Source organism: Grammomys surdaster, unplaced genomic scaffold (genome assembly GCF_004785775.1).
Source record: "Grammomys surdaster isolate TR1022 unplaced genomic scaffold, NIH_TR_1.0 166, whole genome shotgun sequence".
NCBI lineage: Eukaryota > Metazoa > Chordata > Mammalia > Rodentia > Muridae > Grammomys > Grammomys surdaster.
The window spans coordinates 13,110,470-13,135,829 of record NW_021604614.1 but is presented as its reverse complement, the minus strand read 5'-3'; the positions used below and the strand labels follow the sequence as shown (position 1 = coordinate 13,135,829).

General features: G+C 47.3%; 1 protein-coding gene across 1 annotated transcript in view; it reads left to right on the top strand.

Annotated features, from left to right (window-relative positions):
- Wdr66 (WD repeat domain 66) overlaps positions 1–25,360 on the top strand; it is a 69,456-nt gene that overhangs the window by 18,403 nt on the left and 25,693 nt on the right. The window contains exons 6-15 of the mRNA XM_028765952.1: positions 1,202–1,313; positions 1,559–1,639; positions 5,887–5,964; positions 7,254–7,304; positions 11,167–11,405; positions 14,463–14,657; positions 15,519–15,769; positions 16,005–16,156; positions 17,021–17,194; positions 18,576–18,760. Of these exons, the coding sequence (XP_028621785.1) occupies positions 1,202–1,313; positions 1,559–1,639; positions 5,887–5,964; positions 7,254–7,304; positions 11,167–11,405; positions 14,463–14,657; positions 15,519–15,769; positions 16,005–16,156; positions 17,021–17,194; positions 18,576–18,760 (1,518 nt within the window). The remainder of the gene's footprint in view (positions 1–1,201; positions 1,314–1,558; positions 1,640–5,886; positions 5,965–7,253; positions 7,305–11,166; positions 11,406–14,462; positions 14,658–15,518; positions 15,770–16,004; positions 16,157–17,020; positions 17,195–18,575; positions 18,761–25,360) is intronic.

Here is a 25,360-nt window from a genome sequence, read left to right as displayed (position 1 = left end):
AACCCCTGAGCCATCTCCCCAGCCCCAAGTTCTAGTTTGTACCCCTGCCCAGGAATGCTGTCACATTGTCAATGGATCCAGGGATTAACTCATTGACAAGCTTAAAGCCTTCAGAATTCAATCACTTCCCCCAAATTCATAGCCAAGCCTTAGTGGGCATTGCAGGTTCGAACCTTACAGCATCCTTCACGTCTGGCAAAGTTCCCCGCACAAGAGTCAGCACCAGGAAACAAATGAGCGAGCTACCAGAGTGCTCATGAAGAGAGCACACAGCATACCTATCGTCCTATTCTGAGGTAGGCCCGCCCACTGCTATTGAGATAATGTTTGCATAATGACGTGAAACTGGACACGAGAAGGTGTACAGTGAGGGTTGGCATTCAGTACAGTGTTACAGAACCATCACCTTTACCTTGTTCTTTACCTTGTTTAATCATCCCCAGGGAGCAGTGCTTCCCCCTCCCCTCCCCTCCCTTCACACACACACACACACACACACACACACACACACACACACACACACACACCCGCCGCCAGTCACCAGTCTGTTCTCTGCTCACAGAGTCTGTGCATTTCCTATCTGTGGGCCCACATATGTCTGCCACGTTCTCAGGGTGTGCCTGTGCTGTGGCATGTGTCACAGCGTCTCTCCTCTTTGTGGAAGAATGAATAGTAATGACGGTTTGCTCATGTATTATGAATGAATAAGAATGAATTAATTCCGCCATGCCTACTAGCTCATAGCTGTAACCCCAGCACTCAGGAGGATTCCAGTTGTTGAGGCCAGCCTAGGCCACAGAGCAAGACCCTGACTCACAAAAGGGTGTGTGTGTGTGTGTGAGCCAGAGAGATGGCTCAGCAGATAAGAGGCTTGCTATTCTTGCTGAGTTCAGTTCTTAGTGTCCATGTCTGGCTGCTCATCTGCTTGTGACTCTGGCTTCATGGGATCCAGTGCCCTCTTCTGGGCTCCGCAGGTCGCCCACATGTATATATCTGTGCACACACACATACATACCTTTAAAACAAAAATATCTTAAAAAGAATAAGTTATTCGGATACGAACGTTAATGAGACACAAATATTCCTTTGCACAGACAGGTCGTGCTTCGTTATGTTTTTGGAAGGTCTGGCTGGGTTTGGCCTCACTGGGAAGCCAGGTATCCCTCTGCAGGGGCTGCCCCCTCTCTGTCCTGTTTTTCAGGATCCCCGTGCACACCATATTCGACAGCTGTCCAGACGGCAACGGGATAAGGTCAGTCGCCATCACCCGTGACTCCAAGTTTCTGGCCACCATCTCAGATGCTGAAATTCAGGTAAAGGGCCCTTTGGGTAGGTCTCTCTGAGCTGGCCAATGCACCAGATGTCTTCGCAGCCACCTCTGTACAGGCTACTTGGTGTGCGTGTTCTAGGATGAGCAGACATCACAGTGTAGGGTTGGACTCCATGCTTAGGGCTTGCCTCTGGGCCTTCGCTTAGTTACCTAAGGCCTTGGGGTTTCCATGGGCTTCTCCTGCACCCCCAGGTGCCTCTTATGTCCCTTGTGTGTTCTTTCTTGCAGAAAGTGTGCATCTGGAAATGGACTTTGGCAGTGGAGACACCCGCATGCACCCTTGAGCTTCCCAAAGAGTATGGTTTCCAGGTGAGCTGTGTTTGAGCCTGTGAACGTTAGCCTGCGCTTACACTGAGGCTGCCTCACGGGGGTTCACGGTGCTCGTGGACGTTTGCCACCGTGCAGAAGAAGCCTCTCAACTGTACAGAAGAAGCCTCTGAACCGTTCTTTCCCGGCCCAGCCCTCATTTTATCCCTCCTAATAACAGCTAATGTGTTTGACACACTTGCTATGTCCTAGATTCTGCTCGATTCTCAACTTACATTAGCTCCCACAATCCACACAAACATGCAGGTGCAGAGTTATTAATATCTGTGGACTACTGCTATTAATTATTAAATAATCTATCCAAAGTCACCCTGCCAGGAGCAGCATTTCTTATTCCAGAAGCTTGCTCTCAGCTGCTTCTAACCTTGCGGTGAGCTGACGAGGTCCATGGACACATTCTGGTCAGCTGGGGAGGAGGCTTGCCTAAGACACCCTGAATGCTAACTAACATCAGGCCTCTGCGTCCCGTGTTACTGCTCTCTGCTTCTTGTGTTTTCAGACTTTTTGACAGTAAGTATATGCACCAGACTGGTCTATGTCTGGCGCTGTGATACCTGAGTCACGGGACCCGAGACTCAGAGGGTTGGGTAATCAGACTCAGCAAGACCCAGGTCCTGATGTGCTCAGATGCCCACGTCCACAATCCTGCCAGTCACCCAGAAAAATAAATGCCTCTACATACAGAGGTTGTATTGATCCAACAGCCAGACATATGTGGCTATTTAGGCTCTGTGTGAGTGTGTGTGTGTTTGTGCGCGCATATATGGACATGCATGTATGGAAGCCTCAAGGGTTTGTGCCTGGAATTATCATTGTTCTTCTACCTTACTGAGGCAAGGTCTCTCAATCAAACCCAGAGCCAACTGATTTAATTACTCTTGTTAGCCAGCTTATCTGGGGATCTCCCATCTCTGCCTCTAGACACTGGAATTATAAGAAGACCACAATGCTCATCCAATGTTTACGTAGGTTCTAGAGATCCCACTTCCTGTCCTCAGGCTTGTACCATGAGCACCTTTAACCGCAGAGTCCCCTCCCAAAGTGTGCTGGCTAGCTGTTGTTAATGTGTCTCAAACCTAGACATAGCTGGGAGCAGGGACTCTCAATAGAGGAATTGTCTCCTTCACATTGGCCTGTGGGTAGGCGAGGCATTTTGTTGTTGTTGTTTTGTTTTTTCAATTGCTGGTCAATTGAAGACCTCAGCCCACTGTGGGCAGTGCCGTCCTTGGACAGGTGTGCCTAGGCTATATAAGAAAGCAAGCTAAGGAAACCATGAAGAAAAAGCCACTGAAGAGCATTCCTCACTAGTCTCTGGTTTTTTTTTTTTTAAGATTTATTTCATGTATGTGAGTACACTGTCGCTATCTTTAGACACACCAGAAGAGGGCATCGGATCCCCATTACAGATGGTTGTGGGCGGTCGCTGGGAATTGAACTCAGGATCTCTGGAAGAGCAGTCAGTGCTCTTAACCACTGAGCCATCGCTCCATCTCTCCAACACCTCACCCTCTTTTTTTTAGCATTTATTTATTTTTATTTATATAAGTACATTGTAGCTGTCTTCAGACACACCAGAAGAGAAGAGGGCATCAGATTCCATTACAGATGGTTGTGAATCACCATGTAGTTTCTGGGAATTGAACTCAGGACCTCTGGAAGAACAGTCAGTGCTTTTAACCACTGAGCCATCTCTCCAGCCCTAGTATCTGGTTCTCTGTCCTGGTTTTCCCCAACAATGGACGGTTCCCTGTAAGCCAAACAAACCCCTTTCCTCCCCCATTGCTTTTGGTCAGTATTCTATTACAGCAATGGAAAGCAAACTAGGACATGAGTCCCAGACTTGGTGTTTCTGAGACAGGTTGTGGATACATAGCCAGGTGGCCCCAACACAGCATTCTCCCACCGTGGCCTCCCAATGCAGGGGTCATGGGCGTGCGTGTCTTTTTAACTTTGCTGTGCAAAATGCCTTTAGGATTTCCCCCGCCCCCCCACTGAGTCTACAGACCCCTTCTGAACTATTGTCTTCTTTAATTACATTGTTTCCCAGCCCCAAGCCCCAGGTGTCTCACTATTGTCTTCTTTAATTACATTGTTTCCCAGCACCAAGCCCCAGGTGTCTCCCTGTTTTGTTTTCTATTCCATCTTCAGTTCTTCTTCCGAGCAGCGTTTTGGGTGCACACATCTTTTCCCTTCCTGAGTTAAATTTATTTCTGCATCTTATTTTTCTTCTTCTTTCTGATGCTTTTGAAAGTGGAATCAGTTTCCCTAATTCCCCTTTTCAGGTGTATAGAGACACAGCTGGATCCAGCTGCTCAGTTTTGTGTCCTGCAACTTTGCCTGAATGCACTAGTATTTAAATTTAAATTGATCACAATGAAATAAAATGACAAGTTTGGTTCTCCAGCTTTTCCACCCTCATTATAAAGTCCCCCTCCCCCTAGCCACACGTGGCCTGATATGTTCACAAGGGAGATCTCAGGCTAGACATTCCTACACACACAGCCCTTCCTTTCCTTCCCCTCCGAGTTCACTCTCATGGATAGCTGACTACCTTGCTCCTATGTCGTTGAGAGGACAGGGTGGGCGGGCCATCAGGGGCACACACTAACCTGTTCCCACTCCCATGCCTCCGATCTGCCTCCAGCCCTCCATGTTTCTTTCTGTCTCTCTAACCTCCCCATGGAGGGCTAGCTCGCTAGACCCACGGGTCTCCTCCATTAACTTCACCTGCAGCCATCCACTCTGCCTCCTTAACCCTGAACTTACGGTACAGGACAGACCCCATGGCAGCTCTGTGGGCCCTGTTATCTCCTTCTAGCTCTTGCCTTCTTCACATAAAACTTCTAGAAGGGAGTTGGTAAGATGGCTCAAGTAGGTAAAAGTAGTTACCACACGAACCTGATAGCCTGAGTCCGACCACTTGGGCTCACAACAGAGGGAAAGATGTGGCTTCAGAGCTTGTCCCCTGACCTCCATGCCAGGACCTGAACTCATACCTAATGCATGATACCAAAAACTAATTAAAACCTTCCAGAAGAGGTCTCACTACCCATTGTCTTTATTTTGAATCTCTCTCTTCTCTCCCTCTTGTTCTCTGTCTGTCTGTCTGTCTGTCTGTCTGTCTTTGTGTCTGTCTCTCTGCCCTCTTTTTCAGAGAGCTCTCCCCCACTCCCACCCCCCACCCCTGGGAAGATACTTTTTTAAACATTTAATTTCGTAATGATTGTTATTGTGTGCATTGTGTGTGTGTGTGTGGGTCATATGTGTGGGAGACAGAACGCAGCTCTGTGGAGTCGGCTCTCTGGTCCATCTCACAGGTTTCGAGGGCGGGACCGGGCTGTCAGGCTTGCTCCAGGCATCTTTTCCCGCTCAGCCATCTTGCCCACCCTGCTTCTTTCACTCAGCTCACTGTGGCACTGGTCACAGATTTTTTTTTTTTTAAACTTCTCCTATTTGGCTGATGGTACTTTGGGTACGTTAACTGCTTATTTATTCACTGTTAATGGGCACCGGGAGTTGGGCAGAAATAGTTTGCCTCTGCCTCATCTTGGGCAAGGCCTCTTGTCACATCCCAGGCTGCAGCTCCCACTCCCTACCTGGCGCGAACCTTCCTGCCCCTAGGAGTTTCTTGGTTGTTGTTTAGTTTCTACATTTGACATTTCCCTCACTTCAGCTTCTGCAGAGTTGATTTTTTGGGGGGAAGGGCGCCAACAACTCACCCACGTGCCATTCACTGTCTTGGCAGGAGTCAGAATTCCCTTCCAAAGCCTCAGATTTGTTCCAAGATCTCCTGTGTCCCTGTCAGCTTCAGAAATGTGCCTTCCTTGGCTTTAGTCTAAAAGACCACGGAATAAAGATTAGTGACGGGGTAGGGGCTGTTGATGAAAGAGCACTCGTTCAGCTCGTGTGACAATCTGGGTTCATTGCCCAAGAGAATAAAAATGAACAACGAACTAAATAGTGAATATAGTTTATTTTGTTGCTGGTTACAGATGATGAGTTATAATAAAATAAATAAGTAAATACAATAAATAACACTTGTAACATGGACACATCTCACACTGTTTACTTTACAGCCAATATTTAAAGGCTATTAAATTTTTAAAATTAAAATTATTGTTTAATTGTAACTGCTCAGCTGAAGTAGGTTTGATTTTTGTCTCTGTTTTTGTTTGTTTGTTTGTTTTGTTTTGTTTTTCAATACATTTTTTTCATGCCTTATGCCTCAGGAAAACCTCATCTTCAACCCGGCCAACAACAGAGAGTTGGTGAGCAACAGCAAGACGCAGGCTGTCTACTATAACTGGGTAAGTTGAGGCAGAGGCGCATCACAGTGCAGATAGAAACACACACTGAGTTTTCGAATGCAGACGTTCTGTGGCATAGGAATATTGTATCTCCTTAGGACACAATGGGCATATATTCAAACAGTTTTGATTTAATTGTGCTATTTATCTTAGTCTCATTGGAAATTAGCATATTAAATTAGAGGCAGATAATTAAACCTCATTTAATTTTTTTGAGGTAATGAGGCAAGTATTTATTTGCCTATATTTAATAGGTCTAAAGGTGGGGTTGGGTTTGGTTTTTGAGTTTGGTTTTTTTTTTACACCTTGGACTCTATTTCAAATTTCAGAAAGGAATTTTTTAAAAGTAGAAAATAGTTTATTTATTATTTGACACTTTTATACATGCAAACAATGCACCTTGACCGTAAGCACCCCAACTCCCTCTCCTCCTCCCCTCAGGGACCCTAGCTCCTCCCTCCCACTTCCTTCACAAACCACCAGCTTCTCCATCTACTCCCCCTACGGCACCCCTCCTTTCCACTTTATGTCCTTTATTTATTCTGTCTGTCCATTTGTCCATCCATCCATCTATCCATCTATGTATTTTTAGTTTAGTTTTGTTTTTTTGAGTCAGTAGCCCTCACTATCCTGGAACTCCCTATGTAGACCAGGCTGTCCTGGTCTAGAGATCTGCCCGCCTCTGCCTTCAGAGTGCTGGGGTTAAAGGTGTGCGCCACTAGGCTCATCTCTCTTTCTTTATTTTTGTTAATAACCCACAAAGTCCAGTCAGTGCTGCCTTTTGGAACACTGGGCTGTCAGAGGCTGAGCAGAGTAGGGCCTGGGAGTGGCTAGAGGTCTCCCAGGCGCAGTGGGGATAGCCAGCGTGCAGCACTGTGAACACCATACCCATATGAACACCTGTCGTGTGGTTAATGGCTGATTTTATGTTCACTGAAATACCTTCAAAAAAAAAAAAAGAAGAAGCCAACCCAAAGACTTGTTGGAAAGGCGCCCATCAGTGGTGTTTATGCTTTGGGTGTTTATTTTTGCTTTTTAAAGCCTCATTAGTGTGGAACTCAGATTTACATTAGCCACCTACAGCACAGAAACACTGTCAAGCCTGGCTTTTGAGCAGATTTGCGTTCCTTTTCAAATGCTTTTAGATATTCTCCGGACGACCTGCTTTCTTCTCACAGGAACTGGAACCCTCCGACCCCATTTAGGCACATTTGCTCTGGTTTAGCTAGCACATAGTACTTCTGGTGGCTTGGTCTTTAAATAGTAACGTCTTTTTCTGTGCTTTTCAGTTTGAAGACAAGGGTATACTCGTTCACAGTGCCCCGCTTCTGACAGAGAAAGTGAGTATTTCCTGTTGTGTCTTCATATGTCAGACACCGTGAAGGGTAAATACGGATGTGTAGACTTAGTGGGTGTGGTCTACATCTTAATGTGAAGCCATTGGGAAAGAATTGGAACATTCTTGCTTAGATCCTTTATTCACAATGAATTGTCTGTTAACAATAATAGAAAGCGGGCTGGAGAGATGGCTCAGAGGTTAAGAGCACTGACTGCTCTTCCAGAGGTCCTGAGTTCAATTCCCAGCAACCACATGGTGGCTCACAACCATCTGTAGTGAGATCTGATGCCCTCTTCTGGTGTGTCTGAGGACAGCTACAGTGTGCTCATCATATACATTAAATAAATAAAATCTAAAAAAAAAAAAAACAATAATAGAAAGCATTGTAAAAATAAAACAAAACATTATGGAAAAGAGGTTGGTGGTGCAAACTTTTAATCCCAGCACTCAGGAGGCAGAGGCAGGAGGATCTCTGAGTTCAAAGCCAGCCTGGTCTACAGATGGAGTTCCAGGCAGCCAGAACTACACAGAGAGACCCTGTCTCAGAAAACCAAAAAACCAACCAACCAAAAAAAGATATTATTAGTATACAGAAATACAGATTTTGTAGTGTGTGTGTTGACAAAGAATAAGAATTAAGTTCAACAGAGAGCATGCCCAAGTGAAAAAATAAAGAGGAGATGAACAGACACAAGGAAAAATAATTTTTCCTCGGCTCCATCCTCAGGACATCAGCCAAACAAATCACTTCTTAGGAAAGCTTATTTTGTCTGTTTGCAGATTTTTTTTTTTTCTTCGAATGAGAACATAAGAAATACAGTCAGTGGTTATGACTCCTGGTGGTCACATCTTACAACCTCTCTGTCAATAATGACTTAGGGAACAGTGAACCACTGCTCCCGAAGGAAGTACAGAGGTTGGTTCCTGTATGGTTCTGCCATGTTTGATGTGGGCTCCTGTTTCAAAGATAACGTTTTAGATGTAACATTGAGGGCCAGGTATGATGGCACACCCCTTTGATCCCAGCACTTGGGAGACAGAGGCAGCTGGATCTTTGTGTTCAAGGGCAGCTTGGTCTACAGAGTGAGTTCCAGGCCATCGAGGACTGGTGGCATAGTGGGTCAAACAAAACTGAAAAAAAAAATCCCCACAATATTGAGGGCTGAGGATATAGCTCAGTTGGTACAGTGCTTGCCTACCATGCACAAAAGCCCTGGGTTCAATCCCCAGCAACCCGTAAACTAGATATGATGGTGAATGTCTGTAGTTCCTAGGACAAGGGAGAGAGAGGATGAATTTTAGGCTTTTCAAATTCAAGGCTGGTATATAGGAAATCCTGGAGGGAGGGAGAGAGAGGAGGGGGAATCTTTGATTTATTTCCCTTCTCTGATGGAGCCCAGGGTCTGGAGTGGCCTAGGCAAGCACTTTGAGTTACACATCTAGTTTCATTAGCAAGGTGCTCACAGCAAACTGTACCCTGTACAGACCATAGGATACAATGTTTCCTTCGAAAGGCAGGTTCTATGAAACTAGACAGTACTCCCTTCCAGGGAGCGGGTAAGTTAAAATACCTACATCGCCAACAAAACACACCGAAGAGGCCAGGAAGGACATTTGCTCACAGTGTGAGTTGAAATAAAACAGCAAGGGATCATCTTGTCCAATCTCAGTCAGAGAGGTTCACGTGGAGTTTTCGCCAGTCTGCCTACCCACGTGGCCACAGATGACAGGCAGAGCTGGCTTGATTCTCAGGTTACAGAAGGCAGGTGAGAACTCACAGAAACACAGTCTGCCAAGAGCAGATGCTAATTACAGTTTGAAACGACAAAAATATCTTGCATGGACACATGCCTGCACTGAGAAGAACATGATCCTGCTTGACAAAAACCTCTGGATCCTTCTGTGTTCAAGTTCAGAGACAAACTGCTGGCTTTTTTTTTTTTTATGTCAGTTTGACACGTTACAGTTATCTGAAAGGAGGAACCTCAATTAAGAAAATGCCTTCATGAGACCCAGCCATAGGGCATTTTCTTCATTAGTGATTGGTGCCGAAGGGCCCAGCCTAACTGTGGGTGATGCCATTCTGTGCCATCCTGTGCCATCCTGGGCTGGCGGTTCCAGGTGTTGGCAAGCCTTTAATCCCAGCACTGGGGAGGCAGAGACAGGCAGAACTCTGTGAGTTTAAGGCTAATCTGTTCTACAGAGTGAGTTCCAGGACAGCCAAAGCTACACAGAAAAACCCTGTTTCAGGGAGATGGCTCAGTGGTTAAGAGCACCACCTGTTCTTCCAGAGGTCCTGAGTTCAATTCCCAGCAACCACATGGTGGCTCACAACCATCTGTAATGGGATCTGATGCCCTCTTCTGGTGTGTCTGAAGACAGCTACAGTGTACTCACATACATGAAAGAAAGAAAGAAATCTTTAAAAAGAAAGACCCTGCCGGGCAGTGGTGGCACACATCTTTAATCCCAGCACTTGGGAGGCAGAGGCAGGTGGATTTCTGGGTTCGAGGCCAGCCTGATCTACAGAGTAAGTTCCAGGAAAGCCAGGGCTGCACAGAGAAACTCTGTCTCGAAAAAACAAAAAACAAAACAAAACAAAACAAAAAACCCTGTTTCAAATGACAAGAGAAAACAAAAAAGAAAGAAAGAAAAGAAAAAGAAAAGAAAGAAGAAAAAAGAAAGCAGGCTGAACAGTCCAGGACAAGCAAGCCAGTAAACAGCAACCCGGTGGATTGTGCCTCAGCTCCTGACTAAGCTGAATCAACCCTTTCCTCCTCAAGTTGCTTTTGGTCTTAGCGTCTTATCACAGCAATAAAAACTCTGGGACACAAAGCTAGGGTCTTCTTGAAGAGGGCACTGGGCAGAATATTTGCTATGTCATGTAATTGTTGGGTTTCCTTCATCCTTCCCTTTCTCCCTTCCTCATTTATTTCTCTCCCTCTCCCTCTCTCTCTCTTTCTCTCTCTCTCTCTCTGTGTATAATATTTTATTTTGAAATTGTGTATATGTGCATGTGGGGTTACCTCCTGTGAGCTCAGGTGCCTTGGAAACCAGAGGTATCAGATGCCCTGGAGCTGGAATCACAGCCCGTTTTAGCTGCCCTACATGGGTACTGGGACCCAGTAGTCCTCTGGGAGAGCAGTATGAGCTCTTACTTGCTGTGCCATCTCTCCAGCTCTCTTTCCGTTCCATATTTCATCTCTGAAACACTGTATAAGAAAGATGGCTGAATGCTTCATTTATTTCCCCAAGCATCCACTGAATAAGAGGTCTTACCAAAGCATTCTGACATTAAGGGCTGAAACAATTTCTTCTGATAGGACAATACCTTACTGTCAAAGGACATCGGGGTAATTATTTTGTTTTTCACCTAGAGCACGTTTCTGCTCATGACAGACTACAGGTTTAAAAGACTCTATGAGAGACGCTGGACACGTATAAGCGAAATTAGCCAATCTTTTAGTCATGTTAAATAGTAGGATTGGTGAGTTGGAGAGATGGCTCGTTGGTTAAGAGCACTGGCTGCCCTCCCTGAGGATCTGGGTTCGATTCCCAGCACTCACATAGCAGCTCATTGCCTGTAATTCACAGCCTCATACAGACTTGCATGCAGGCAAAACACCAATACACACGAAATAAAAATACATAAATAATTTAGGCAGTGTAACTGAGGGCACATGACCCTCACTGAACTCAGGAATGGTCCACCTGTGGGTTTCCAGCTATTTCTGTTTTCCTCTCTCTCTGCCTCGTTGTATTTATATTATAATGTTATGAAATGCCACACGGATGCATGTTTTGGTTCTATTATTATCATTATTATTACTGACTGTAACTCATAACCTGTCTTTGAAACACAGACTTTCAACAAACTTGTGGGGAAGTTTAGCCAGTCTGTTTTTCACTTGAAGCTACCACAAGTACTGTCGGCAACAAAGGAAGGGAAGCTGGTTGTCTGGGATATACACTACCCACACTCGGCCCCTTCCTCCTCCTCTTCCTCCTCCTCTTCCTCCGTCTCGGCCTTCCCTTACATCAAGCCTCGAAAACTGGTCCATTTACAGAAGGAAGCCATCACAGTGCTCACGACAATCGACAGGTAATTTCTGATTAGAGAGGATCCTGGTGAGATTAAAAAAAACACTATATAATTGCATAGTTTTCTCCCTCTTTGCCCTTTCTGAGTTTCACAGCCTTTTTTTTTTTTTAGTTGTCGTTACATCTTATACAATGTATATTCCTCAATGTATTAATACAACCGGCACAGTCTGCATATTGCTGCTTGTATGCACACAATTTCTGGTCTGAACACTCGATATTGGACAGGCAGTCAGGGGTTCTTCCTGGGCAAGACTATTTTTCTCAGCATTCCCAGTGCCTGTGGTTCTTTGTTAAAACCCCTTTCATATAAAGATTCATAGATGCATAGAGTATTTCTTCGGAGAGTTGTAATTATAACCAAGGACATTAGCTGCCTCTCAGCAGAAGAACTAAGCACTTTGAGGCTCAGGATAGAAATGGGTTTTTTCTTCTTAACTCTTATTTGCACTAACTAGATTTTAGTATTTTTTAATGTTTTCTTTCTTTCTTTCTTCCTTCCTTCCTTCCTTCCTTTCTTTCTTTTTTTTTTTTTTTTTTTTTGGACAGGGTCTAATAGAATAGCCCTGTTAAGCTTGGAATTCACTATGTAGACCAGGAAGTCCTGGAGCTCAACAGAGATCTGCCTCTACCTTCTCAGAGCTGGAATTAAAAGTGTGTACCACCATGCCCAGTCCCTAAATTAGACTTTCAGAAAAAACTCATGGACACACATCATTTTTAAAAATTCTGTGTTGCCGGGCGGTGGTGGCGCACGCCTTTAATCCCAGCACTTGGGAGGCAGAGACAGGCGGATTTCTGAGTTCGAGAGTTCGAGGCTAGTTCCAGGACAGCCAAGGGCTACACAGAGAAACCCTGTCTTGAAAAACCAAACCAAAAAAAAAAAAAAAATTCTGTGTTAGTGAAACAAACGGTATGTCTTTTTTTTTTCTGTGCTACTAAAACCTGTTTCATACTCCCAAAATTTCATACATTAAATGTAAGAAAACATGGCAAGAGGCTTGCCATTAAGAGCGCTTGCTACTCTTGCGGAAGACCAGAGTTCAGTTCTTCACACCCACAGGGTAGTTTACAGTCATCCAGAACTTCATTTCTAGGGGGATCCAACACCCTCTTCTCACCTCCGAACGTACCAGGCATGCATGTGGCACACATTCATACACATAGGCAAAACACTCGTGCACATAACCATTTTTTAAAATCTTAAAAAAAAATTTAAAAATAGAACTTAGGTAATTTTGTTATTTTTCTTGCACAATAACAATTACCTATCCTATATTGGAGTTTTTTTTTTTTTCTTGCTTGGCTTCTTGAGACAAGGTCTCATGACGTATCTGGGCCAGGTCCTAAACTTGTCTTCCTGCCTCACACTCCCAAGAATTCCTAAGAATTTCCTTAGATCATGTTCTACCACCCCCGGCATTCATATAGTAAATTTGCAGTTCTCGGGTGTGAATAAAAGCTCTGTTCATGAAAACCCGACGGTTAGCCAGGCGGTGGTGGCACACGCCTTTAATCCCAGCACTTGGGAGGCAGAGGCAGGTGGATTTCTGAGTTGGAGGCCAGCCTGGTCTACAGAGTGAGTTCTAGGAGAGCCTGGACTACACAGAGAAACCCTGTCTCGAAAAACCAAAAAAGGAAAAAGAAAAAAAGAAAAAAAAAAGAAAACCCGACGGTTCTAGTGCAGTCCCTGGGACCCACGTAAAGGAGGAAGCAGAGAACTGACTTTCAGGAGGTGGCCTTTGACCTGCGCATGCGCACACACCAGGCACGCATGCCCACGCGCACATACCGTGCACTCATGCCCACACCCCAATAACTTTATAAGGGTTTCATGTACACTGCTTGGCACATGGGAAACCCTAGGTTAAAGAAAAAGACAAACCAGGCATCATTAGTGTGTTAGAAACACTCCTGGGAGCTGCCCCATCACTGGAGCCACTGAACAATCTGCCTCTGCTGAGCCCATTCGCTTCCCCCAGTGCTGCGTGGGCGCTGGACAGTCGTCATTTCGGAGGCGTGAGAAGACGTGTGAGAGCATAGATGGATGCTACAGCTGACCTTCAGTTAGCTTCAGGGTAGAGGCTTTGAAGGCCAGGCCTGGCTTCCCCTCTTTCCATACTAAGGGGAAGAGGGCTTCACAAACACTGGGCGAGCTTTGCCGCTTCTGCCCAGCAGAGGGCAGTAAAGGCAGCCCTAGCCAATTACTCTGCCCACCTGCCTTGCTTATTAATCAGAAATCTCATTTAATCAGCCTCCCTAACACTGGAGACAATTTATTCTTTCCTCCTCTGTCATCAGAATTCTTTTAAAGTCTTTAAAAAATTAAAAAAAAAAGCTGTCTTAGGATGGATTGGAGGACTGGAAATAATAGCCACGTTGTTGTCGCCGGGCGCTGCCTTTGCCTATGATGACAGGGTGTGGCTTTAAGATGATTCTAAGAGCAGAGTCTTCCTAGAATGCAGTTCGTGTCCCACTGCCCAGTCTAGGTGATGGGGCGGGGCAGGGGGGCTGCTCAATTGCTCTCCAGTGTCATCTGTACTCATAGGGCAGTGACTGTAAGTCAGTCATCCAACCACGGTAAGGGGCTGACTTTGGAACCAGAAGAGTGTTTGAGAGAACGTGCTGTTTACTTTAGACACACTGGGTTCCTGTGTACTCCAGACATGGAGCCCAGATAGGTATATGTGGTATTTGTTATATACTTACAATACAAGATTTTTTTTTTTTTCAGGACTGGGTATCTCTGCCTATCCCTGGCTGTTCTGGAACTTGCTCTGTAGACCAGGCTGGCCTCAAACTCAGAGATGCACCTGCCTCTGCCTCCTGAGTGTTGGGATTAAAGGCGTGCGCCACCACCGCTGGGTTTTGAGCAAATCTCTTAACTTCTCTTCAGCCCTGGACTGTAAAATAGGGTTGCAGTAAAGGCAGCCTCATTGGGCAGCATTGAATGGAACATCACAGCACCTGGGCTCCAGGGCCTGCCACAGTTAGACATTTCATGGGTGGCTCTCGCCATTAGTGCTACAGAACAGCCTGGTATTTTTCTCTATTTCAGCTACATTGTCACAGGTGACATTAAGGGCAACATTAAGTTCTACGATCACACCCTCTCCATTGTCAACTGGTACAGCAACTTCAAACTGAGTGCCATAAGGACTCTGTCCTTTTCAAAGACCCTACCAAGTCCACCGACCGAGAAGTCCAACCTCCCCACAGACTGCACTTTAAGAGGCGACCTTTTCGTTGTCAGGTGAGCCGTTAGCGAATCTTGTCATCCAGACGGCGGAGAAATGGCTGATGCCCCCTTTCAGTTTGCATGCGGTGTGACGAATGTTTGTCTTGTTTCTAGGACATAGCATTGAAGGAACACACCTTCCTAGTTAGCCTCAGAGATGGCTCCTTGACTGAACCAGTATCGGATTTTGTTGTTGTTGTTGTTGTTGTTTTGTTGTTTTGAGACAAGGTTTCTCTGTGTAGCCCTGGCTGTCCTGGAACTCACTCTGTAGACCAGGCTGGCCTCGAACTCACAGTATTGGATTTAAAAAAAAAAAAAAAAGACTAGTTGAAAATTTTACTATCTAGAAGCCCGAGTATCTGAGAGTTGAGTGGTTTTTATACCTGAGTTCTCATCTCCACTCTGCCGGCCTGGAGTCCTTGGCCGTGGGTTAGCCTCATTTCTTAGAGCTGAGTGTGTCCTAGCCACTGAGGTTAAAGGCACTGGGTAATTAATAGCCATAACATTTCAAGACTGAATTATCTGTGAGTCTGCTTAATTACCCTTGCTGTCTTTACAGGCACGGCGGTATATGTGTGCCCAACTCCGTATTTGCATACACAAATGAATATTTGCATGCGTAGATTAGCTAATTGTACGACTGACTGTCCATCTGCCTACTTAATGACTCAATTTCCATGTGGGGAAGCGGGCTTTTTTTTCACTTGCAAATGGAGGCCGTTGGATGTTGGTGGTATATTTTTGGAGATGTTGGGTTAATAATGTCACCAAATTATAGACAACAAAGGCAGTTCACGTGCAGCTAGAAGAGGAACGGCTGGCGTGGCCACTCACTGCAAACGCTGATCCTCCTGGGTCTCTCTCCTTGGCAAACAGGAATTTTATCATTGGGACGTTTGACGCCACTGTATACCACATGACAGTGGATGGCACCAAACTTGAGAAGCTCTTTGTGGAACCCAGGGATGCCGTCCACGCCATCTCCTGCCACCCGTACCAACCCCTCATCGCAGTCGGGAGTGTCTGTGGCATGATCAAGGTGTGGGACTTCGAGAAGAAGGTCTATCTGTTCAGCAGGGCCTTTGAGAAGGGGCTTGGAGTCCAGTGTCTGACCTACAACCCTGAAGGTACTTGGACTCTCAGAAGGTTCCATGATACCCAGAGGGGCTGTGCCCTGGGCTCTCCCCCACTGTCCCCCACCCCCCCACGCAGCTGAGCCTTAGTGTCCTTCCCAAGCTGCCTTGATTCCCAGTTTCCCAGTTTCCCTGTGGAGATTCTTCCTTCTGCTCATTTTGCAGCAGACTTCCCCTCAGAATGAAGGGAGTCCCTTTTCCTTCATCGCTCTCGGGCTTGTCATTTCAGGAGCCCTGCTTGGAGCTGGCTTCACCGAGGGCACGGTTTATATTCTTGACGCAATGTCTTTAGAAAATGAAAGCTCAGAGCCCTTCAAATATTCCAAAAGCAGCGTGTCTCACGTCAGCTTCTCACACGACTCCAATTACATGGCGACGGCCGTGAGTAGCTCCCTCTGCTCTGTGCTCTTGTTTATGAACAAAGGGGTGAGGGGTCTGGGGAAAGTGGGGTTACATCCCAGTCAAGCTGGGATGCAAAAGGAAAGGGTCGGCAAGGCAGAAGAACTTCGGCGGGCAGACAGGAGCAGGGCCTTAGAACATTCAGACTTGGATTCTGCAGCCGCAGGAGGATGGCCGGCTGCTGTGTTCCCAGGAGCCCGTCTCTATAGTCCCTCCTTCTGATCATTTTGACAAACCTTGTCATTGATTGACCTCAATGTCCTTCGTCAGGGTTTTGGATTCTGTTCCTTCCCTCTGTCCCCTGGTCTGCCTTTCTGTCAGATGTGGCAATGGGGGTGACGGTGGTGGTGAGGAAGGTCCTCATTGGGCCACCTCCCCCCTGGCATTCCACTTACATACAGCCTGGCCTCTGGCTGGTATGCACAGCACTGGTAAGGACCAGAGCTATCCTGGCAACCAGCGCGGACATCAGCACCTCCTGCAGGCTATTCCCTGCCACTCTGCCCTGTATGAGACCTTTTTATTTTTCTGTAGCTAGACAAAGTGTGTGTGTGTGGGGGGAGGGCAAAGGCAAAAAGACACAGGCTCTCTGCTTTCCATGGGGAACAGTGTAAGAACATGGAGGATGAGGCTGACGTCATACCTCCTCCCCTTCCACCTTTAGCTATGCACCAGTAGCCTCAGTCTCCCAGCCTGCAGAATGGGTATCACTTTCCCTGCACGTTCTGCTGCACTAAGATTTGTCTGGATAACATATCCTCAAGGCAAATGAGTCCAAAGGCCGCCATGATGAGTTCTTCCTGGGTCCTAAAGTTAACGAAACAACTTCCGCTCTTGCTCCCTTAGGACGTCAATTTCACCGTGGCCGTGTACGTAGTGGTGGTCAAAAATGGACAAAGGGTCTGGGAGTATTTGGCAAGACTCCGCTCTCACCGCAACAGCATACGAAGCCTCCTGTTCGGGGTTCACCTGGACAGCAACGAGCCCAGGCTGCTGAGCCTTGGTAAAGACAGATTCTTGGTGAGCTGTTTGGTTTGGTTTGTCTGATTGATCACCAGCACCATCCTCCCCCTCCACACCCTCAGCCTTCTCCCATCCCTGGCAACTTATATAGACCCCACCTATAACACATGGCGAAAATGACTGTAGAGTCATTTTCACAGATTTCACCATATTGGCATCTCTGAGGTGATACCTCACATGGCCCATGTCCAGGAGCAGTAGTTTCTGGCAGGCTGGCAGCAGGGCGGGTATGTCCCATGCAGCACAGACAATTCAGCTGTCTTCACTTCCCAGGGAACTGGGAAGGCTGGCACTGACATACCTCATTAGCATCCAGAGGTCAGAGGGAGGCTATGACCTTGTATGGGAACACAGTAGGAAGGTGGGGTGGCGTGGGATGGGGGAGGGGGACCACGTAGACACAGCTAGGTGACCTACTTTGCTTTCCATCACCACCCAACACCGCCCCCACTATCACCACGGAAAAAACACTGACCAAAACCAACTTGAGGAGGAGAGGAAAAGAGTTTCCTTGGCTTAGAGCTCACAGTTCATCACTCAGAGAAGCTGAAGCAGGAACTCGGGACAGGAACCTGGAGGCAGGACCTGAAGCAGAGGGCACGGAGAAGTAGCTTGCTTTCTGCAGCAGGCTCAGCTACTTTCTCATACAGCCCAGCCCTGCTGGCCCACAGACATGGCCTCGGGCCAGTCTGATGGCGACAGTTCCTCACAGAGGTTCCCTCTCTGCCTGTGAGACTGTTTTGTATCAAGCTGACAAAAGCTAAGCAGGGCAGCAGGGCAGTAGATGATGTCATCAAACTAAGGAAATCAGAAGCAACCACCCATTGTGTCGTCGTTCCCCTCCTTCCCTTCACCCAGCCTCCTTCCTGCTCTTTTTTCTCCCCACCTGCACCTTCGTCCTTTTATTTCTGTCTATACCCACAGGCCAGTTTGAGCAGGCTGCTCATCTGGAACCATCGAGTGCTGAGATTTTGGTTGAGTTTGTTCCTAAGATAACAGAAAAGGGGGCACAGCAGAAGTTCAATAACTGGCAGAGTTCAGGTTTGGGGTCTGTTGGGTTTAGACTTAAGTTTTCCTTCCACCACATCCTGTCCGCATGTCCCTGGGCAGGCTACCCTGAATGTCTCTGCCACCTGCTCATGGACCTGTGTGCCGGTGAGAGACAGCACCTCAGAGACTTGGGAATCCATAGGTATGACGGGTTAGGGTGCTGAGCCTACCGTGCTGGTCATCCTGAGTGCTCAGTGAAGGTAGCACGTGGATGCAGTCAGAGGACTTCCCTTAAAGACGATAGAGCCTGACACACCCAGGGCTTGAAGCGTCTCAGCCCAGCTTGTCCTCCAGCTGGCTCCTCGTGTGTCCCCGTGCCCCTCGGCAGATCGAGTACAATCTTGTCAAGAGCTACAAAGACCACCTGGAAGTCCTGGACATTCACCGAACAGACCAGGGCAACTACCCCACCTGCATGATCTGGTACCCGCCGCTCACCAAGGAGCTCTTCCTGCTTATCTGCAACAGCGGCTACAAAGTAAAGCTCTTCAATGCCACCACAAAGATGTGCAGGTGAGCCCCAGGGCAGCCCACCAATGTGCTGGCTGCACCCATTTCTCAGTCCCCAGCTCCTAAGAGCTTTCCCTTCTCAGAGGGAGAAACTGAGTCACAGATAATGTCAGGTGTGTTCACCCAAGAGCACACAGCCAGGCCGTGCCTACAGAAGGGTTCCGACCTGGGGTCCTTGCTCTAAGGCAGGGACCAGGGAGGTGAGGGACCCAGAGCTTGGTGCTCATGTATCTGTGAAGAACGCAGCCTGGAATGCTGGGTGTCACGGTGCTCCAAAGCCAGCCATCCTTTCCCATACAGGAGAGAAACCAAAACCAGCTATTTTTAACAAAACACTCCAATGGTTTGATTTTGTTGTTGTTGTTTTGATTTTATTTTGCGAGAGGGTCTCACTCTGTAGTCCTGGCCTCTGTGACCCAGGACCTGGGATTACAGGTGTGTGCCCCCACACCCAGCAAGCATGTCGGATTCTTCTGATGCTGCTTCTCACAGGAGTTTTAAGTCCAGCTGACCTCATTCATTCATTCATTCATTCATTCATTCATTCATTCCTTACCTGGGCCAGGCATTGTTCCAGGCAGTGAAAGTCTGTCCAGACAAAGCTCCCTCGTTGGACGGACACTTAGGTGATGGGGACAACATTCTAGTGACAGGTGGGGTGACAGTGCTGTGCATAAGAACTGGAAAGGCGGCATGTCAAGAGGGGATTGCTGGGGGTGCAGAGGGACTGTTGCCATCAAAGAGTACCGGGCAGGTGGGGGGTGGAGCTTAGGGAGGGAGGAGTAAATCTGAAAGAACAAGGCATTTGGGCGTCCAAGAAGTTCTAAGAAAGTGACTTGGTTGGAGTGGGACTGGGTAAGGGTGAGTGGGGAGGGTGGGGGTGTGGAGTGTATGGAGGGTGGGGGTAGGAGGGGCAAGGAAGGAGAGATTGGATATCAGGCAAATCCAAGGTCGGACAAGGCAGGTTTGAGGTCGTACTACACACAAGAGCCCCTGAATTAGACTCTTGATCACGTGTGGAGGCCGAGCTGGGGTCAAGGGCAGAGGAAGCTAAAGCCCTGAGGAATAGACTGAAGGGAAAGAGGAGATGGAGGTTGCAGACCACACCAGGGGCATCCATGGCAGCACTCACTTAGGAGGTCCATCTTTCCCTCAGAGGCGGCCTACTTGTTGGGGGTGGAGAGCTTTTAAGTCTCATGGGCCCCAAGAGCTTTTAAGTCTCATGGGCTCCAAGTTTCCCTCACCTGGGACACGCACAATCATGCTGTCCCCACAACCAGACCACTTTGTCTTCAGCTGCCTACAGCCTTGTGAAGTATTGTCCCTCTGAGGTCTGGGGAGGCTTATCACTTCTGGAGAACCAGTATGACAGGCAGGCCAAGACTCAGCCTTAGGTTCTTGCTCTGACTCTGCCTTCTACTAGGGATTGCACACAGGGTCAGACCTGGTCAACCCTGTGGGGAGGGAGCCTCTTTCCCAGTGATGGCTGGCTGCCAGTGGATATGGCTGGAAGTGCGTGAAGAAGAGGGAATATTTGAAGCCAGAGATAACAGCCCAGTAGTAACATATTCAGGCTCAGAGGCTTTGAAGGAGCTCAGAGTTTTAACTGGTTGGTTGATTTTAGCTTGTTTCTGAGATGGGGTCTTGCTATGTAGCCATCTCCTGAGTGCTAGGGATACAGGCGTGTACCATCATAGCTGGCCAGGATCAGGCCTTCAATCTCAGAGATTTCCAAAACCCCAGCCCCCACCCCCAGGCTCTCTTCCCATTTGGTTTGGTTTTGTGGGGGTTTGTTTGTTTTTGTTTAGTTTTTCTTTTGGAGACACTGTCTCATTTTGTAGCCCAGGCTGGCTTTAAACTTACAGCAAACCTCCTGCCTCAACCTCTCAAGTGTTGGGATTCCAAGCATGAACCATCTCACTCCTGCCCACTCCCCACAGCAATAGTTCTTTTCCAGAAGGAGGAAAAATGACAGCATCCTTACATCTTGACAGGAAGTAGAATCTGACACAATGTTTAAAATCCCTGAGAGTGCGTAGAACTTCAGGAGGCTCTTCTTTCGCTGTCTTCAATGGACACACACTTTTTTTTTTTGGTTTGTTTGTTTATTGGTTTGTTTGTTTGTTTTGGTTTTTCGAGACACGGTTTCTCTGTGTAGCCCTGGCTGTCCTGGAACTCACTCTTAGACCAGGCTGGCCTCGAACTCAGAAATCCACTTGCCTCTGCCTCCCAAGTGCTGAGACTAAAGGTGTGCGCCACCACCGCCCGGTGGACACACACTTCTGAGCAAAGGACATCCACAGAAATGCCCAGTCAGTGCCTGGAAACTGAATTCACAGGGTAGGAGATGCAGGCATGGCATGCCTCAGGCTTGAAGTGCCCACTAACAGTTATTCACTTGCAAACACAGACAGAGGCTGTGTTGAACCCTGTGCTCATGTGTGTGTGCGAGTGTTTGTATACTGTGTACATGTGTTCGTGTTTCTGCCTATTGGTCATCCATCTGAAGTTAGCTCAAAGCATCTTTTAAGAACACAGGGCTGGAGAGATGGCTCAGCGGTTAAGAGCACTGGCTGCTCTTCCAGAGGTCCTGAGTTCAATTCCCAGTGCCCACATGGCAGCTCACAACTGTTAACTCCAGTTCCAGGGTGTCTGACACAGACATGCAAATAGGCTAAACACCAATGCACATAAAATAAAAATATACAAATCACTTAAATAAAATAAAACTATTAAAAAGATAGAAAATGTACATGGCAAGAAGAAATGGCTCCTCAGGTAACAAGTACTTGCTGCAGGAGCCTGATGGTAGAGAACTGGCCCCTAAAAGTTGCCCTTTGACCTCCACGCACATACCACAGCATGTATGCGCCACCCACTGCACCACCCAGCCCCATCATAGACAGTAACAAAATTAAAAAAAAAATACTATCACTTGTAACTTTAACTTTTTTCAAATCCTATTTTTAATGATGGTTTTAAAACACTTTAACCTCTCTTATAGCCCATCACCCACCAGAGGTAGTGGAAAAGAAAGGAAGGGGGTGGGGTGGAGGGGTGCAGGAAATAGACCTGTTTAGAAAGGTAATTTTAGAGCACCTCCCGTCTGTGTTGTCTAGAAATCGGCAGTTCGGTTCACAGGTTAGCGGGCAGAGGCAGCTCCATCCACTTGTAAACACCTCACAGATACACCAGCAGTCCAGTTCCGTAGAGTCCGGTTAGCAACAGCGGTGACACAGCCTCGGTTTGAGTCAGCAGGAGGGAGCAACAGGAACACCAGGAGAAATTCTCAGCTGTGCCTCTCTCAGTGAAGCGAAGATCAGCACAGACTCAAGACCCTCAAGCATTGCACAGCTAGCCGTTCCAGCAAGCCAAGCTCTGTCCCCGTCACTCAATGGAGTCCTGGTTATACCCTCCAAATGTCAGCTGTCCTCCACATGTGCATCCAGTCAGCCCGGGTCCGTGGAAGTGGCACGAAACTGCAGCACACCACATGTTTTTTAGTGCGGTTCTCTCTATAGAATCCCAACAAATGCAGCTCAACTACGCAAGTGTAAGGCGGACCAATACATGTGTGTCATTAGCCAAGAATCCTTCGTCGCGTGTCCTTCCACGTGCTTGCTTTCGCAGAACATCCTCTCCTCCTGTGTCTGCGTCAGTGAAACATTCCTTCACGAGTCCGCCTGAGCCGTTCACACCTGTGTCCACTTTAACGAACCGTTCCTTCCCATGTTTGCCCCAGCAAAACGCCATCCGACCGACCTTCCAAAGAACCCTTAAGTTTCCACTGAAGTCACAGCTCAGCTTCTAAACTCAAGTGCAGAAAATAACTTAGCAAGGTTGGAAGTCGAGTTCATAAAGAATTTAAATGAAGGGCATGTATAGCCCTGTGTAACCACCGCCTCTTCCTGTAGCTCCAGAACATTCCTCTCCCTCCAAAACAAGAGTCCCTTGCTTACAGCATCTCTCATGTGGGAGAAATTTTAAGTCTGGTAACAGCTGTTCAGCTGGGAAGGAGTTGCCCTCTCGTGATGAACCCAAAAGAATTCTAAAATGCATTTTAGAATGTTTGAGAGAAAATAGAAAGACCAGCTTTCCGTGGCCACAGCAGAAGGCCTGTGACCACAGGAGCAGGTACTCAGCAGCCTCCAAGATGAAAGCAAGACATCCTATTTTACAAATGGGATTAGTAAAGATAAAAGTGATTGATGGTGCTGTGCGACCACGAGGGTGTGAGGAGGCAGGCTCGCTCGACCAACCACTGTTGGGGGTGTAAATTGGCGTAACCTTTGAGGAGAGCAATTTGTCACCCTCTGTTCAATTTTATATCCTCCGACTTCTAGGGATGAAGCCTGCGGAAGTGCCGTGCGCTTATGCCAAGGCATAATAAGTAAAAGGATCTCTTGTTTGGAAATATGTTTTGAAATGGAAGCAATCCAAGATGCCTGTTAGTAGGGCATTGGTTAAGTGATGTCTTGTCAGTACACCAGAATACAATGACGCTTTTAGCACAGGGGGGAAAATAGCCAATGAGAAAGCTGTCTATGCAGTAACATGGCAGCATCTCCAAGACATAGTAAGAGATGACGGAAACTGCAAACAAGTATGACTATTTTAATTCTCTCTTCATATGACCTCACATTTATGTAAATTTCGGTGAGTCATATATACCAGTTACCCGTGCTTTTCTTGGGACAGGGCACACACTGTAGAAAGTGGATGTTATATTTTACATATATCTAAAGGCTTGAACCTTTTTTTTTTTTAAACAATGAATATGAAATGGCTTTCGGTCAGAATGAAGAGATAGGAACTTTGTAAAATTGGTAGACAGGTTGACTGTCACTGGCTGACAGCTACGTATGATGTGCCAGGAACTGTTTGGAGCACTTTAAAAAAAAAAAAACTGTATTCACTAAGCTGTGCAGTCCAAGAAGCATCCATCACACCCAAAAGGGCTGGATTTGGCTCAGTTTGTAGAATGCTTGCCTCCCATGTATAAAGTCCTGGGTTCAATCCCTACTACCTAATTAACCAGACATGCATGCCTTTAGTGCCTGCACTTGGGAGATAAGGACAGGAGGACCATTCACTCAGGGCTATCCTCAGCTACATAGTGAGTCCGCATCAAAAAGCAAGAAACAAAAAACCAACCTCTGGCTCCCCTCAGTTGACGCTCCCCAGCCCTTCCCCTCTGTTCCCAGAAGCCACCGGCCTTCTCCTGTCCACAGCGTATCTATTCTGCGCATGTAAACACACCTTCATATTCCTGGAGATGGGCTCATAGCGTGTGACCCTTTGTGCCTGGCTTCTCTTGCTTAACATGTTCTCGAGACTCATCCACTTTGTGATGTGAACCAGTGCTCGGTTACGGCTGAGGGTTGGCCCTATCCTGTCCACCTGTCCATCTGCTGATGGTGATAGTCATTTGCATTGTGTTCATTTTGTAGGAGTGTGAGCATTAGGGTATTGTGCTGATGGAGACGTGCATACGTATAATTTCCTGAATGGCCCTGGGATGGGCATTTCTGGGTCACTTGTAATGACTCTTGACTATTTCCACAGTCCCTCCCCCTCCCCCCCCCCAACTTCCCCAACCGGAGACAAAGATCCCTGTCTTTTCAAACCATGGCATGGCTCTGGGCTCTTAGCCCTGTTCCCCTGCCTCTCCCCACTTGCCAGCGTGTGGAGGAGCCCCAGGAAAAGACATTCGGTGATACCTTAGTGCTTCAGTAAAGCCACCTGAATTAGAGCAACCTAAGCTGGATACAGTGACACGCACCTGCAATTCCAGCTAGGCAGGAGGCGCTCTTGAGCCTAGGAGTTTGAGGCCAGCTTAGGTAAAATATCAAGATCTAGGAAAAAAAAAAAAGTGGGACCAGTGAGGTATAGGACATCCTACATGATGGAAGGAGAGGACCACCTCCCATAAGTTGTCACCTGACCTCCCCCCCCCCCCGCCGTGCACACCCCTACACATGAATACAAAGATGTAATAAGATGTTATAAAGTCAAAGAGGCCCAACCAGCATCATTACAACTCAGTGCTCTCCCGTGGTTCTGGTGACATGCATGTCACACAGACCTGTATTTAGGGATGTCTACAACAGAGGATGGCGTCTCACTCCAGTCTGTGGGCCTGACACTGAGGAATCTCGTCTTTGCTCACATCCCGCCCAAGGCGTGCCGTTTCCTTGCAGGCTTTTTTCTTGTCTGTTGTTTATAGGCAATTCCTTAGGGCGTAACGCAGAGAGGGAAAGTCAGCGCAAAGCTACGCTCTTCACAGTGAGGGTGTCCCCCTGCATTCGCTAGAGCATTTGCTGCTGGGATCCGATGCCCCTTGTTTACAACAGCCGCTGGCAGGGCTTGAATGACAGGCTCTTAGGTAGGGATTAGCTGAGTGACAAGACAGGGAATTCAGAACCACAAATACACAAGGAGTCCGGCATGTCGGTGCATGCCTGTCATCCCAGCACTCAGGAGGCTGAGGCAAGGAGGATTGTGAGTTCTAGGCGAGCCTGGACCTCATAGCAAACCCCCAAACAACAGCAAGAAGTATGATAGCATTAAATCCAGACTACAAACATACATTGAAACTTAAAG